At 42.2% G+C, this 15,260-nt stretch overlaps 1 protein-coding gene across 1 annotated transcript; it reads left to right on the top strand.

The window, feature by feature from the left end:
• The first annotated feature begins 1,977 nt into the window (after positions 1-1,977).
• LOC117349931 (transcription factor HES-7.1-like) lies at positions 1,978-5,194 on the top strand. The gene is made up of 4 exons (XM_033923674.1): positions 1,978-2,037; positions 2,708-2,803; positions 3,242-3,320; positions 4,624-5,194. Exons 1-4 carry the CDS (start codon positions 1,993-1,995, stop codon positions 5,097-5,099), a joined length of 696 nt encoding a protein of 231 aa, XP_033779565.1. The 5' UTR covers positions 1,978-1,992; the 3' UTR covers positions 5,100-5,194.
• The last annotated feature ends 10,066 nt before the right edge of the window (positions 5,195-15,260 follow it).

The raw sequence follows: 15,260 nt of genomic DNA, 5'->3' as shown, positions 1-15,260 counted from the left end.
ACCATGCGCCCAGGCGGAAACTGGAAGCTGCGTCAGAGGGAAGCTTTGGGCAAGCAGCACCGCTTGCACAATTACAGTTCCCGTTGCCTTTCTTACCCACGTTGCTTGCTTGTCTTACTTTCTGTCAATGGGGGGGGGGCCGCGTTGCTGATCAGGGGGGGGCCCGTGTTGCCGATCGAGGGGGGGCCCGCGTTGCCAATCGATGCTGGAGGGGCCCATTGCCGTTTGGAATAAACAATGTTGATGCCCTCCTTCATTGGGCCCCCCTGACCATTTTGGGCCCTAGGCACGTGCCTACTTGGCCTATTGGTTAATCCTGACCTGCCCGCAGCGTCCGAGCGAAAAGAGCCATCGGCTCAGTTGTGATGATGTGAAGCGTGTATGTACTCGTATTGCAAGACATTGCTTGTTTATCAAGTTAAAATTTAATCAAATGTTTTGCTTGTCTTGCAAAACACTTGCAAACCAGGTTACTGGCAATCCAAGGTTTTACTGTAAATGGGTCAAATGTTGAATTTGCAATATCAGTAAGCTCAATCTGTTTGAGTCAGTCCAGTAGAAGAGATATGCTGATGATAAGCATAAAGATAACATCAGGACATACTTAAATTGATCAAAAAGCTTTATAGACATAAGTAGTTAATTTAATCAAAGATGTTTCTGTACTATGAAATGATCTAAATCAGGGGTGTCCAACCTTTTGGCTTCCCTGGGCCGCATTGGCCGAAAAAATGTTTCTCGGGCCGCACAAACGCACAAATGCTGCAGCAAGACAGAGGAGGGAGCTGTCAAGACAGTAAACACCAGGGGGCAGCAGAGGAAAACACTGCATCGCCCTCGACCGGGGCCGCACAAAATACTTCATGGGGCCGCAGGTTGGATACCCCTGATCTAAATGCTGTTTGAAAAGAATGTAAAACATTTCTTTTTGTAATATAATCCTGTAATTGATTGTAAACAACTGTGTAACAATATTTTAGAGATAAAAGGTAAATTCGCAATAGGATGATATTTATTTAAATTTGATAAAGATACTTTTTTATATCTTTTACTTTAGGTCATAAATATGCTTCTTTCCAATTCTGGGGAACAATTCCTAAAGTTAAGCTTGATTTTAAGATTTTAGTTTGTCCTAAGTATTAGGTTTGTTTTAACTCACGTGAACCGTTTAGTTCTTAAGCGGTATAGAGACATTGTAAAGAAATAAATTAAATAAATAAACCATTGAAAATCCCCCCCCCCAACCTCTTTACAAAACCGTAGCGCAGTTTTTTAGCACCGGCCGCGGTAGTAATAGCGCCAATGCTCGTAGGACTTCTATGAGCGTTCAGAGCTATTACCACCGCGCCTGACGCTAAAAACCGGGCTACAGTTTTGTAAGAGGGGGGAGGGGGTGTCAATTGAATAAAAGGCTAAAAAAATAAATAAATAAGTTGGGGGAAAACATTTCAAAAGTGTAGTAGGAATTGGATCCAAACCATATGCCTATACAAACCCAAACCAAGTTATCTGTGTCATTAACTCTAATGAAATAATGTAATCCCTGAATACGCGGACCGTGTTGGGTCCTGTATCCCTAGCGGACTAAGTCCTTTAAGGCTCTTATGTGGATGATTTACTTTTATGTGGATGATTTTAGTGTATCTTTGGAACTTTGATACTTTCAAATAAAGTCCATTTGGGAACATCGTCACTCCACAGAGTTTTTTTTGGTTTTCTCTGGATTTTCTTCTTTGTGGATATTTTGGGGTCAATTCCTTTTGTTTTTATCCCTGAATACGACCAGGCTCTTCGAAATTGTAAATCGCATTGAACGCGATCCATAAAACCTAACAAGATTTGTGACTCCGGCACAGTGTGATGGGGGGAGGGGAGGGGAGGAAGGGGAAAGAGGTTTGCTGCCGTATTCCTGGGGGTGGGGATTGGAGAGGATAAAAGGAGGCAGAGAAGGAGGGGGGGCTTCAGTCAATGCTACAGGTGGCAGTGGAAATCATGAGGATCAGTCAGGAGCAATGTGGCTGGAAGGAGGAGAAAAAGGTAATCTACTCGCCTGGGCTTTGTGAGCCCCCGCCCCCACCCAGCCAGAAGCCCCAGGTCCAGGGGAATGAATTAAATCATTAGTCTGGTATTTCATTAATTTTCAAATGCGTTTGTGGGTATAGATTAATAGTCCTTATATGGATAGATTTGGGAAGGTGTGATAGGTATTGAGTGGGTGCTGGAAAGTTCTCATCCCTACTAGCCAACTTACCTAAATTCTGAGCCTTATTTTGCCACTGTAGCTGAAAAGAGTGTCATCTTAATGCGGTGTGACAATTTGCAGAAACCAAATTCTACATATCGCATCATTCTCTTCTCGGTTGGGTCTGAGAACTTTTCTGCACCCTCTCCCCACTTCCATATTTTTTTTTTTCCTTCAAAATAGTGCTAGATATGATTATGATGATTCTGTGGTTTAAAAAGACACAAAACGAGAAAGAAATATAAATAGAAGCTGATTAGGATTGGGTTTTAAGGGAACTCGATATATAAATGAGGGTTTGGGGTGGAACCGATTAAAACATCCAGGCCTAAAGTTTTTTCCTCACCATCTTCTCTCCTCTCTTCCTTCCTCGTTGCCAAATTCGCTGTATTTGACCTTTCTTTCTCTTGGTCTGTGGAAAAACTAAATTCTTTCTCTTCTTTATTTCTTCCCCCTGTCCTTCAGCTGCTAAAGCCCCTAATGGAGAAGAGGCGGAGAGACCGTATTAACCTGTGCTTGGAGCGCCTAAGGACTCTCCTGACAGAGACTACCCAGGATGAGGTGAGCTTATATCAGTGGTCTCAAACTCAAACCCTTTGCAGGGCCACATTTTGGATTTGTAGGTACTTGGCGGGCCTAAAAAAAAAAAAAAGGTAATGTCTTATTAAAGAAATGACAATTTTGCATGAGGTAAAACTTTGTATAGTTTATAAATCTTTCCTTTTGGCTAAGTCTTAATAATAATATTGTAATTTATAGCTAAAGAGACATATGATCAAGAAACTGTTTTATTTTACTTTTGTGATTATGATAAACGTACCGAGGGCCTCAAAATAGTACCTGGTGGGCCACATGTGGCCCCCGGGCCGCACCGCAGGTTTGAGACCACTGGCTTACATCTACTATCACAATCTTACCTCTCCACCCCACTCCCCCACCCACGCTCCTTCACTCCAGAAGCAAAACTTGATTTATGTTTCCGCTTTGGTTTTTCCCCAGAGGCTGAAAAATCCCAAAGCAGAGAAAGCCGAGATTTTGAAAAAGACGGTTCAATTTCTGAAGTTGCAGCGTTTGTCAGGTACGACCCCCCCCCCCCCCTTTTCTCTGCTCCATCTTATGGCAAACAGGGGGGGCCTGAACATTTTGTGCCATAGACACAACAAGGTGGAAAATTGCTTTGAACTCGTATGATTTCCTAGAATAAAAGCAAGGATGGTGGTATCGGCAGCCACACAAAATCGTACGAAAATAATTTGTCACACACACCTTTCAAGAAGAAGCTCTTTTTGCTCGTTGTTATGACTACTCTTGGCTTTAATCATATGGGCTTTTATACTATTTAATATACTGCTTTTAATAATAATAATAATCATTTTATTTCTTGTATACCGCTATACAGTGAGGTTCAAATAAAATTTGGAATAAATGAAAAAAAGGTACTTGTTTTGAAGCACCTCCTGTTTAATTTCTCCCCCCCCCTCCCTACCCTTTGTACGAGCTCTGTATGGTTATAGCAGGGGTGCGGATGAAGGTGAGGTTATACCATGAGGCACATGTGTGACAAGATGAGAAATGAAAGAATTTAGGAGACTTTAGGAAAGAGAAAAAGAACCCCAGCTGGAGTTTTTCACTAATCTAGCTCCTTATATAATAATGTTTTATAAGGACAGGCTGTGGACAAGCAGGGGCCATAAACTGTGGTAATGTATGTCTTTTCCCAAGTACTGCCTTCCCTATATTTCCACTTACATAGAACATAGAAACACGACGGCAGATAAAGGCCAAATGGCCCATCTAGTCTGCCCATCCGCAGTAACCGTTATCTCTTCCTCTCCCTATTGGCTAAGGCTCTTAACATTTGCTTCTCCTCTTCCTATAGGCTAAGGCTCTTTACACCTGCATTGTGATGTCATAGAACTGTATGGTTAAAGAAACATGACGGCAGATAAAGGCCAAATGGCCCATCTAGTCTGCCCATCCGCAGTAACCATTATCTCTGAGAGATCCCACCTGCCTATCCCAGGCCCTCTTGAATTCAGACACAGTCTCTTATATGATCTCTGCCAATCAGAAAACATAAATGCTCTTGATGCCACCTGTTACATTCACCAATGTGTGTCTATGCAATTCAGTATGTGTGTACTGCCCTATAAATTCTGCTCTACATTTTAAAAGTTGAAAGCAGGTGTGGTTTCTGCTTCTCATATACCTTTTAAATATTAGTATTAGATCCTAGAATAATCCTGTCTGGCATACCTAGTTTTCAGACGGGAATATTTCGGGCGTTTTTGTGAACTGTATTTCGTTCCCACTGTCTGTATAAATTATAACGAGAAGCTGACCCCCCCCCCCCCCATTAACTGAATTCACTTGCACCATAGATGAGAAGAGAGCAGAAGATCGCAAAGTACGAGGCTACCAACATGGCTACCAAGAGTGTCTGCTGCAGGCTGCCCAGTTCCTGGAGTCCAGTCCTGGCCTGTGTACAAGAAAGAGATCCTACCTCTTGGACAGGGTATGCCATTTCCTGGGGGAGGCGCCCTCCCACTTCCAAGAGCCCCCCAGGCCAGAGCTAGCAAGGCCGGAGTCATGGTCAGCTGCTTCCAGCCCCCCACAGGACTACCGAAAGGCAGGTAGACTGCAGTGCCCTGGCGACAGCTTTCTACACAGAGACCCTCCCCATCTTCCTGCCCCCTCCGGATCTGGCAGTTTTCCCCCAACAGTGCAAAGACTGCAAGCTGCCCCTGGCCCGGAGCAAAGAATCTGTCAGCGGGCACTACCACAGAGACTATACCCAGTACGGGAGGACTCTGCCACCCCATGCCAGGCACTCCGGGTCTGGAGACCATGGCCTTAACCCGTCGCTCTGAAGAATCCCTTCCCTGTTTCTGCAGTAAAATAAAAACATTTTCTCTTTGTATCATATCCCTAGGTGGAGCTGCATGCACCTTTGTCCCCTGTGTTTTTTTTTTTGCACCTTTGTCCCCTGTGTTTTTTTTTTTGTTAAGTAAAGGGTTGTATTTTGTGCCCTGTGTGTGGGTGTGAAAATGTAGTCTGTGCCATGTGTGTGAGGGGAAGGGGGAGGGGGAGGAATGTATGTGTGTGTTTAAAATTTTCCTGGCATGTCTGAAATGGTCGTTTTGAAATGTTAATAGAAGGTGCTTCATAATTTCATATTCTGTTTGATCTTAAATAATAATAATAAAAAAAAAAATCTGTGTCACTTTGTTTACTGCCTCATCATTTCAAGTCACTTCTGGGATATTTGTGCTGGATTTTCTTTTGTTTGGGGGGGATAACAGAGTGTATTTTGTTTAATATCCACTATGAGGTATTTAAATTCAAATACAGTACTTAGAAAATAATGTCTACTATTTCATTTCAACTATCTGTGTACCAATCTCCTGTAACCATCGTATTAGGATCTACCTAACTTACTATATATTTTCTGTCAAATTTGAGTTAAAAACACAAACAGTTGGCATGCCAGTTTATATTATTAAAGGAATAGGTAAAACAATTAAAGAAAATAATTCTGTTTCCCCTTTCTCTGTCTCCTTTCCTCGGTCTCACATTCCCAGTCTCTGCTAGGTCAATATATAAATACCTTTTTAAAAAAAAAAATCACATTTGTAATTCTGAGGCATAATCATGTAATTCTCATAATAATAATTTTAAAAATGTTGTTTCTAGATTGATATTTTTAAATTAGACCTTGGGCAGAAAATGTTTTCTCCTTCTTGTGATTATATCAGTTGTGTGTGTCCTTGTGACCTTGACATCTGTTCATTTATTCTTACATGCTATATGAAGGTTACGGCAGTAAATAAAATGCATATTCTCTTAAGAGTGAGCTCAAAGTTGGTGCAGTGTTTTATGCTTTCTATTTATCTGGGGTATGGGGCTGTGCCTGACATTTCTCTGCGAGGGGACGTGACCCTTGCAATTATTGGGATTCTGTACATTCCTTTGGAAGACTGCAAGGGTAAGGGAGAGGGAGGTGAGACAGAATAGTGATCAGTACTCCCTGGTAAGTCCTGTCTGTGGCTGAACGGTGACGGGATAATCGCGCGCCGAAAAGCCAGCACTGACAATTCGGCGCAAGAAAGAAGTGCGCCGTAGGAAAACTTTGTTTTAAAGAGCTCCGACGGGGGTGGGGGGAGGAAAACCCCCCCCCCCACTTTACTGCATCGTGTTTGCGCTGCCATTGGGGGGAGGATGCAACCCCTCACATTATAGAGAAAACGGAACTTTTCCTGAAAAAAAATTGGGTTCCAATCCCCCAACCCCCCCTACAACAGCAGCACGAACACTATGCAGTAAAGTGGGGGGGGGGGTTTTCTCCACTCACACCCCGCTTCGGAGCTGTTTAAAATTAAATTTTTCCATGGTGCGCTTCTTTCTTGCGCCGAATTGTCAGCGCTGGATTGTCGGCGTGCTGGTGTCTCGCGCGTGACAGACTATGAACCGGCTGGTGGGCCGTTTTTTAAATTTCCTTGGTTGATTAAGGGGAGTTGTTAGCAGCACATTGTATATCAAAACACACCGGGGTACATCCTACCTCCCCCACCCCCCCAACTGATCAGCAAGGACACTTTAGAACAGTGGTCTCAAACTCGCGGCCCAGGGGCCACGTGCGGCCCGCCAGGTATTATTTTGAGGCCCTCAGTATTATAAAGAATGATTCTTTATGGAAAACTTGTGCCTTGAGTGTCCGGCGGTCGCTGTAACCTTACGCAAGCGCTTTCCTGCGTCTGTACGCGATTGTCCTCTCCACTCCACCTCACAATCGCGTACAGACGCAGGAAAGCGCTTGCGTGGGGTTACAGCAGTGAGGTGGGCAACGTTCCAGAACGTAAGGTAACCATTGGAGGCAGTGCAGCTTGCGGATGTGTCCAGTTGCGGATGTGCCCACCGGACGCTTAAGGCACATTCTTTATAATACCCAGGGCCTCAAAATAGTTGGTCCAAAATCTTGTCTCTTGCAGTTGATACTTTGAGAGTTTTTCACTTTCTGCATGTTGCACTGCTTTCAGCTGTGTATAGCTGAAATGATCAAAAGCAATTAAGCAAAGATTTATAAGCTATAGTTTATAAATATTTCCTTAATTGCTTCTGATAATTTCAGATAATCCACATTTTGGAGTTGCTTTTCTTAAATAAGACATTAACTATTTTTTCTGCGACCTTCCTATAAAATCCAAAATGTGGCCCTGCAAAGGGTTTGAGTTTGAGACCGCTGCTTTAGAACAAGCTGTTAAAAACCAACCTTATTTTTTGGTTCAGATATTAGATGTTGGTTGTTGGGTTGTTGGTTTTTTTTTTTTGTGGGGACAGATGAAGGGATAGATTAACCTTTTGGTTCCACCAGGTCTGGAGGTCAGCATTTATACTTCTCTTATTGATATACTGAAGCCTGTAGAGAATGGAAGATCTCTGGAACCCTTCTTAGGGTGGCGGCCACCTTCTTCCTCCTGTCGCTTTCCACAGAGCCCATTCAAGGAAACAGAGCCCCCCAGATCGCTTCCGAATCAGAGCACCTCCGAGGCCAGCAGCCACCCCTGGGATGAAACGACTGCGACCCCTCCCTCCGCCAAATATCCAGGGCCCCTTCACCAGTGCCAACTCGCTATGCACACGAAATTAGAAAATTTAGCTGATCCATGAAAGGCCAGGCCGAGGGAATCTGACTTTCCTCAGGACCGCCCTGGATGCAGACAGAATATCTTGGTCTAATTAAAGAAACCACTATCCGGGGTAAAACACAGACCTGGCGGATCTTAACTGCACGTCCTTAAAAATCTGAGGTCTCTGACTCTGACAGACCTCTAGGACACTTTAGCTCTGACGGATCCTAATGCTTTGCCCTTCCTATGCTGAGACTACAAGTGGCCCTGACCTCAGGGCAAAAGTTTTGCCACTTGTAGTCTCAGCATAGGGAGGGAGAAGCATAAAGATAGGTCAGAGTTAAAGTGTCCTAGAGGTCTGTCAGACTTCAAAGCTTGTGTTTAAAATATCAAAAATGAGGAATGCTCCACAAGTCAAACTCAATAAAAGAGAAAAAAAAAGCTGAAACAAACATGTGCCCTGCGATTATTTGTACTAATAAGCACTTTTAGGTGGGTGAATTTGACCTGTGGAGTATTCCTCATTCCAATTAAAGAAACAAAATGCATTACTGGGAAGATCTGAAGCTGAAGATAAAATAATAACAACAATAACCACTTTCCTAAGGACTTTTCCATCCACGTTTTCGGTGGCAGGGATGGAGGGATGGAGAAGGGGCTGAGCTGTAGGTAGGGGGTTGGGATTCAAGGAAGCAGATTGATTATACTGGATGGGTCATGGAGTTGCAGAGGGGGGGTCTGCAGGAATATTTTACAATAAAAAGTGGGGCATCAAGATGAGGGGGGGGGGGGGGGTCCTGAGAAACCGACCTGTGCTTTCTGTGGGAAAGTTGGAAGATCCCCTCCTCACCTTCTGGCCCATCACCTCAGCTTTTAGGAAGTACTTGCGAACCCCTTTCATCTCGGCCACTCGCCTCTTTTACGAGCCCCTCTAAGTGAGAGGGAGCGTGGCTGTCGCAGGTTTACAGCAGGACATATGGCCGAAGGATGACAGCCTCTCGCTTCGCAAAGCAGTGGGCGTGAAGTTCCTCTCCCCGGATGCACCGACATATTTGATATAAGGTGTGGGGGAGGGGGAGGGGGCTCATGCAAACTGGCATCTCGAAGAATACCTTAGCCCAAAAAAGAAAAGGAAAAAAACCCAACAACCCCACGTGGGAAATGTAATATCGAAAGAAGGAATCAGCCAACCATGAGAATAAACAATCTATTGAAAATATAACACATAGAGCATATATTATATGTGCTATATTATATGCTCTATGTGTTATATGTTCAATAAATTGTTTATTCTCATCCAGTAGTTGGTTGATTGGGTCCCTACCCCACTCCTTTCGATATCTCAAAGAATTCCGCCATCAGGTCATGGAAGCAAAGATTTTAAGGGGGGGGGGAGAGGAATTACTTCTTTTTATTTTAACCATTTCACACGTGGCAACGCTTAAAAGCGTCGTGTCAGTTTTCGGAATCTGATTTTCCAATGAGCTTTTGAGACTTATTTTTCTCTCATTTAATATAAAAGAACCAAGGGATTGGGGGGGAGGGGCTGACGACTTCCAGGTTCCAGTTCCCATTGTGAGACCCAAGTGGAGAAAGATCCCAAAAGGTTACTGTGAACTTGGTACAAACCTGGACCCTAATGCCACGCTTCCCCTTACAACTCTTTCCTCGTGTCTCCAACACTGGAGGGGGTGTTAAGAGGCTTTTGGTGCTGATCAAAGCCATTAAAAAGAAAAATAGCAAGCCAGATCCCAACCCTCCTTTCAGTGGTTCTCATGGAAGAGAGCGAGGGACGGTCACTTTCTCAGGCTGACAGCTCAGCAGAGCTGTGAAAATCTGTTCACAGGCAAATTCCAACATTCACCTATCTTTTTTTTAATTCCTAAATCCTGCTTTAGGGTAGCTTTGCTTGTTAGGTCGACAGGCCCTGCTTCATGTGTTGAGGATACAAAACAGCCGGTGAAAGGGATAATTGAGAATAAACACTGAAAGGGACCTTGAGGACATGTGCAGATTTCAGGTCATTTAGGGCTCCTTTTATTAAGCCCGCTAGCGGGGTGAACGCGTGCGACTTTTCATCACGCGCTAACCCCCCGCGCTGGCCTAAAAATTGCCGCCTGCTCAAGAGGAGTTGCCATCCAACAAATAACGGGAAAGGGGTAAAACGCGGACCTGACGGACCTGACGGACCTCGCGGGTCTAAACCCGTACGGCCTTAAAAATCTGAGGTCCGTGTCGGTCCGTGTCGGTGGCGCTTGTAGTTTCTGTCGCTGACAGACCTTGATGAGATTTTAGCACTGACGGATCCGTCTTAGGATCCGTCAGCGCTAAAAATCTCTTCGAGGTCTGTCAGAGCCAGAGACTCGTGCTGGAGCGGCAGAGAAGAAGCCAAGAGAGCGGGGACATAGGTTTTGGACGTGCGTTATGGAAAAGAAGTCTCCAAACTCCAGCACGAGTCTCTGGCTCTCACAGACCTCGAAGAGATTTTAGCGTTGACGGATTCTAAGACGGATCCGTCAGTGCTAAAATCTCATCAAGGTCTGTCAGCGACAGAAACTACAAGCGCCACGGACACGGACCGACACGGACCTCAGATTTTTAAGGCCGTACGGGTTTAGATTTGCCAGGTCCGTCAGGTCCGCGTTTTACCCCTTCCCCTTGGCTTCTGCTCTGCCGCTCATTTTTAAGGCCGTACGGGTTTAGATCCGCGAGATCCGTCAGGTCCGTGAGGTCCGCGTTTTACCCCTTCCCGAGGGGAAGGGGTAAAACGCGGACCTGATGGACCTCGCAAATCTAAACCCGTAAGGCCTTAAAAATCTGAGGTCCGTGTCGGTCCGTGTCCGTGGCGCTTATAGTTTCTGTCGCTGACAGACCTTGATGAGATTTTAGCACTGACGGATCCATCTTAGAATCCGTCAACGCTAAAATCTCTTAGAGGTCTGTCAGAGCCAGAGACTCGTGCTGGAGTTTGGAGACTTCTTTTCCATAACGCACGTCCAAAACCTATGTCCCCGCTCTCTTGGCTTCTTCTCTGCCGCTCCAGCACGAGTCTCTGGCTCTGACAGACCTCGAAGAGATTTTAGCGTTGACGGATTCTAAGACGGATCCGTCAGTGCTAAAATCTCATCAAGGTCTGTCAGCGACAGAAACTACAAGCGCCACGGACACGGACCGACACGGGTTTAGATCCGCGAGATCCGTCAGGTCCGCGTTTTACCCCTTCCCCAAATAACATATAATTGGAAAGATTATAGGAGATTGAACTATTGCTTTTGGTGGAATTCAGTGTGCCACTTGTATAAAATGGAAAGGGTGTTAGCAGTTCAAAAAGGATATTTTAATAAATTTAAGGATGTGTGGGGGCCATTAATGAATTACTGTGTTGATTAATTTCCCTACTTAACATAATTGCTGAATTGGGGTGGGGGGTGGGATTTTGTTTTTGATTTCATTATTAGATATGAAAGAAATGTTATAAAATATATTATGTTATATGTATTATTTCATATCGATTGGGTGGGAGGGATGGGGTTAAATCTTATTTTCATGAATAGTTGTAGAAATTCAAGTGATGTATTAGTTGAATTCTTGATATTCTCTGTACACTTGATGTAAAATATAAAATGAATAAAGAGTTTTGAAAAAAAAAAAAAAAGAGGAGGCGGTAGCGGCTCGAGCAGCCGGCGGTTTAGCGCGCGGTATTACGCGCGTTATACCGTTAGCACGCTTTTGTGAAAGGAGCCCTTAATAAACGGTTAAAGACCATCTTATTTGCGACAGCCTTTTTTTGATCGTTCTGAAGTCAATGTGATGGTCTTTTAATGAGTATCTTTTTTGACATATAATGTAAAGTCTGTTATTTTTTATGTACAGTATGTAGTTTCAAGTTTATTCAGAAATTTTATAAACCGCCCAATCAAAGTTCTAGGCGGTGAATATTATGTTAAAAACATATATGGGGTGACTATACATCCTTCAAAAACAACAGTCATAATTCAAAACATAAAAAAACAATTCAAAAGACAAACAGAAACAAGAGGGAGGAAGGACAGAACTACAATTTATCAAGTAAGAAAGAGAACATATAGGGAAAGAACAAAAGGGAGGGTGTTAAAAAAAAAAAACAAACCTAAATTAAAAAATAATAATAATTAATTAAAACTACGTAGCCCTAAAAAGGGCATTTAGGTCTCGAAAGCATCAAGGAAAAGAAATGTTTTTAGTTTTGTTTTAAAATGATTAAGATTTGACTCTTCCCGTAAGTAGACAGGAATATTGTTCCAAAGAGATGGCCCAGTGACAGAAAAAAAATGGTTGACCTCATTGTATTAATAAACTTCAAAGAGGGGACAGATAGCAAATTTTTAGACACAGATCTTAAAGCCTTAGATGAACTATAGCGATATTCCTACGCTCCTGCCCCGTGCAGATCACTCATACAAAATGGCTGCGGGGAGTCCCCGTCGTAGTCTCGAGAGACTACAGGAACTCACGGCAGCCATTTTGTATGAGGGATCTGCACGGGGCAAGAGCGTAGGAAGATCGCACCTGCCCCGAAAGCCCGCTAGACTACCAGGTAAGCTCCGGAGAGGTTCGGGATGCAGTGTTTGATTTAAAAAAAGGTCCGGGATGCCGAGGAGAAGGCGGGAGTGAGTCAGAGCTGGCCCAAAAGTTATTCATGAATTTTCAATATTTGTAGGCCGGCTCTACCCCTAACTCCCACGAATAATGAGGGAGAAGTGTAATGTTAGAATAATTATTCAATAAACAAAGTTAAACATTAAATAAACAAAGTTAAACATTATTATTATGTTTTGTTTTAAAACGATGTATTAAAGTTGCTTACAAGAGAGCCAAGTACGCCAACCGTGATTGGTTGTTATTGCCTAAAAACAAATTTGATCAAACTAATTCAAGAATGACTTGTGTTTTGCCATTTTCTAGCAAAACTTCTCATATACAAAAAATCATATATAAACATTGGAATGTATTAAGATTTCATTCAACATTTTCTGAGACTCCCATGTTTGCTCATAAAAGGAGCAAAAATTTAGGTGAACATTTTAATAACAATCTAATTCATCAAGATAATGTTGAATCAACAGGACACACTAGTTGTGGCAGATGTAAATATTGCTGCCATTCTTTGATTATTAATCAAATCAAAATACCTAATACGAACAATATTTATTATTTACGGGGTCATTCGGATTGTAACACCTCTCAAGTAATATATGGGATTTTCTGTCCTTGTAACAAGATGTACATAGGTCAAACCAAAAGAGCTATTAAATTGAGAATAGCAGAACATCTGAGCAGTATTCGTACCAACAAATCAGAAGCTCCTTTAACTGACCATTGGCATTCAGCTGACCATTCTCTTAATGATCTCAAATTTTGTGTAATTAGGCATTTTCAATTTAACAGACAGGGTGATATCTCTCATACTCTTCTTTATCACGAACAACGTTTAATTTATACTTGGAATACAGTAATTCCTAATGGTCTTAACAAAGAAATAGAATGGACCACTAGATAATTGTCATATAGTATTTTTCAATTATATATAACAATATATCATCAAGACATCACTTATCATGTGATCCTTTGACGGTCTTTATATACGTTGATACGTTTAGACGTCATACGTCATACGTTGATTCGATTTTTCTGTTGAAATCTTCTGTCGGCGTGATCTCTCCATTGTGAGGTCCGAAGGTAATTTATTCTTTAGTTTAGAAGTTACATTTTTTGAATATTTTTGACTTTTGAGAACTGTTATATTTTTAATGTTTTGTTTATTTTTATTATTAGTTATTTCCTCCTGATGACGCAAATTAAAGTGAAACACGATCGGTGTTGAGGAAATGTTGGATTGTTTTCACGTTAAGGAGTTCTAGCTACATGTTGAATTTGATAAGCTTTTAACGGTGAATTTGGGGACTCACTCATTTTATGCTATCAGTTCTAAACCAACTATATAAGAAATACTTCATTGCACGACTCCCAGTATCGATGAGCAGATCTCAAGGACACTTTTGATAATCTTGAAACGATATATTTGACAGTGGAGATTGTTATGTTTTCCATCAATTATATTCAGCTAAGTATTCATCTATATATCTTCACCACTACAAATTTGCTTAAATAACTTAAATTTAACTAAATGTTTAGGGTTGGTAGGTAGGTGAGTGCAATGATGCAATGTTAAATACATCTTCATTCTATTAACCTGTTGGTTTTGAATAAGATATTACACTGAGCACTCCATAATTATTGTTAATATTATAATATATACTTTAAATTATTCAATTCACTATATTTATTTGTTATATTATTAAGTAGGTGAATAGATTTATAAAAAAAATTTTCTCCCATTTATTTATACTTTGTTTTATATATTGCCTATCAAGGTTATCTAAGCGGTTTAACAATCAGGTACTCAAGCATTTTCCCTATCTGTCCCTGAGGGCTCCCAATCTATTTAACGTACCTGGGGCTATGGAGGATTAAACAACTTGCCCAGGGTCACAAGGAGCAGCGGGGGGTTTGAACCCACAACCCCAGAGTGCTAAGGCTGTAGATCCAACCACTGCGCCACACACTCCTCACCCAGCAAAAAACTGTGCTCTCTCTCTCTTTTCCAGTGCCCTTAGTTCTTTTCAAAATGATGATTTTTCTCTCTCCGAAAGGAAAAATATTTGTATGCAGGTTTTCAACCCTGATAGTTACCAAAGAACTGAATTAAGTGGAATTCCTGCTAACTATAAGAGAGATTTCAAAATTTGACCACAAACATCAGTGTGAATCCAGAGAGGTGTGGGGCTTGATGATGGGGGGAGGGGGGAAGCAAGGAACTGATTCATTTGCTTGCATATGGTTTACTTTCTTCTTGCTTGGGAAAAAGAGCACATCTGTTTAACAGCATTTCAGATTTAATCTTTTAATCCATTTGTTCCTCCATTCAAAGGTCTGGAGATTGACTTCCAGTCGGGAGGGATGGAGTAGGGTTTCCGTTACTATCTTCCATCCCCTCCCCTTCTCGTTCCTCCCTCCTGGGTATCTAGAAACATGCCTATCCGCAACATAAATGACTCAAACCAACAACCCATGAATTGCTTCAAACAACTAGAAGTCTAACATGCTAACCATTGTGCCTTAGAGCCAAGGTTGGCTTAATGTCTTCTAAATCTATTTCAAATCAGCAATCATGCTGAAGGAACCTGGTAACTTGTATAAAGTCCATCAATGACATTGTGCCTTAGAGCCAAGGTTGGCTTAATGTCTTCTAAATCTATTTCAAATCAGCAATCATGCTGAAGGAACCTGGTAACTTGTATAAAGTCCATCAATGACAAAAATAACTCTGAAATACTTGAAACCACAACCTT

The sequence above is a fragment of the Geotrypetes seraphini genome, chromosome 16, assembly GCF_902459505.1.
Source record: "Geotrypetes seraphini chromosome 16, aGeoSer1.1, whole genome shotgun sequence".
NCBI lineage: Eukaryota > Metazoa > Chordata > Amphibia > Gymnophiona > Dermophiidae > Geotrypetes > Geotrypetes seraphini.
This window is presented reverse-complemented; position numbering and strand designations above follow the sequence as displayed.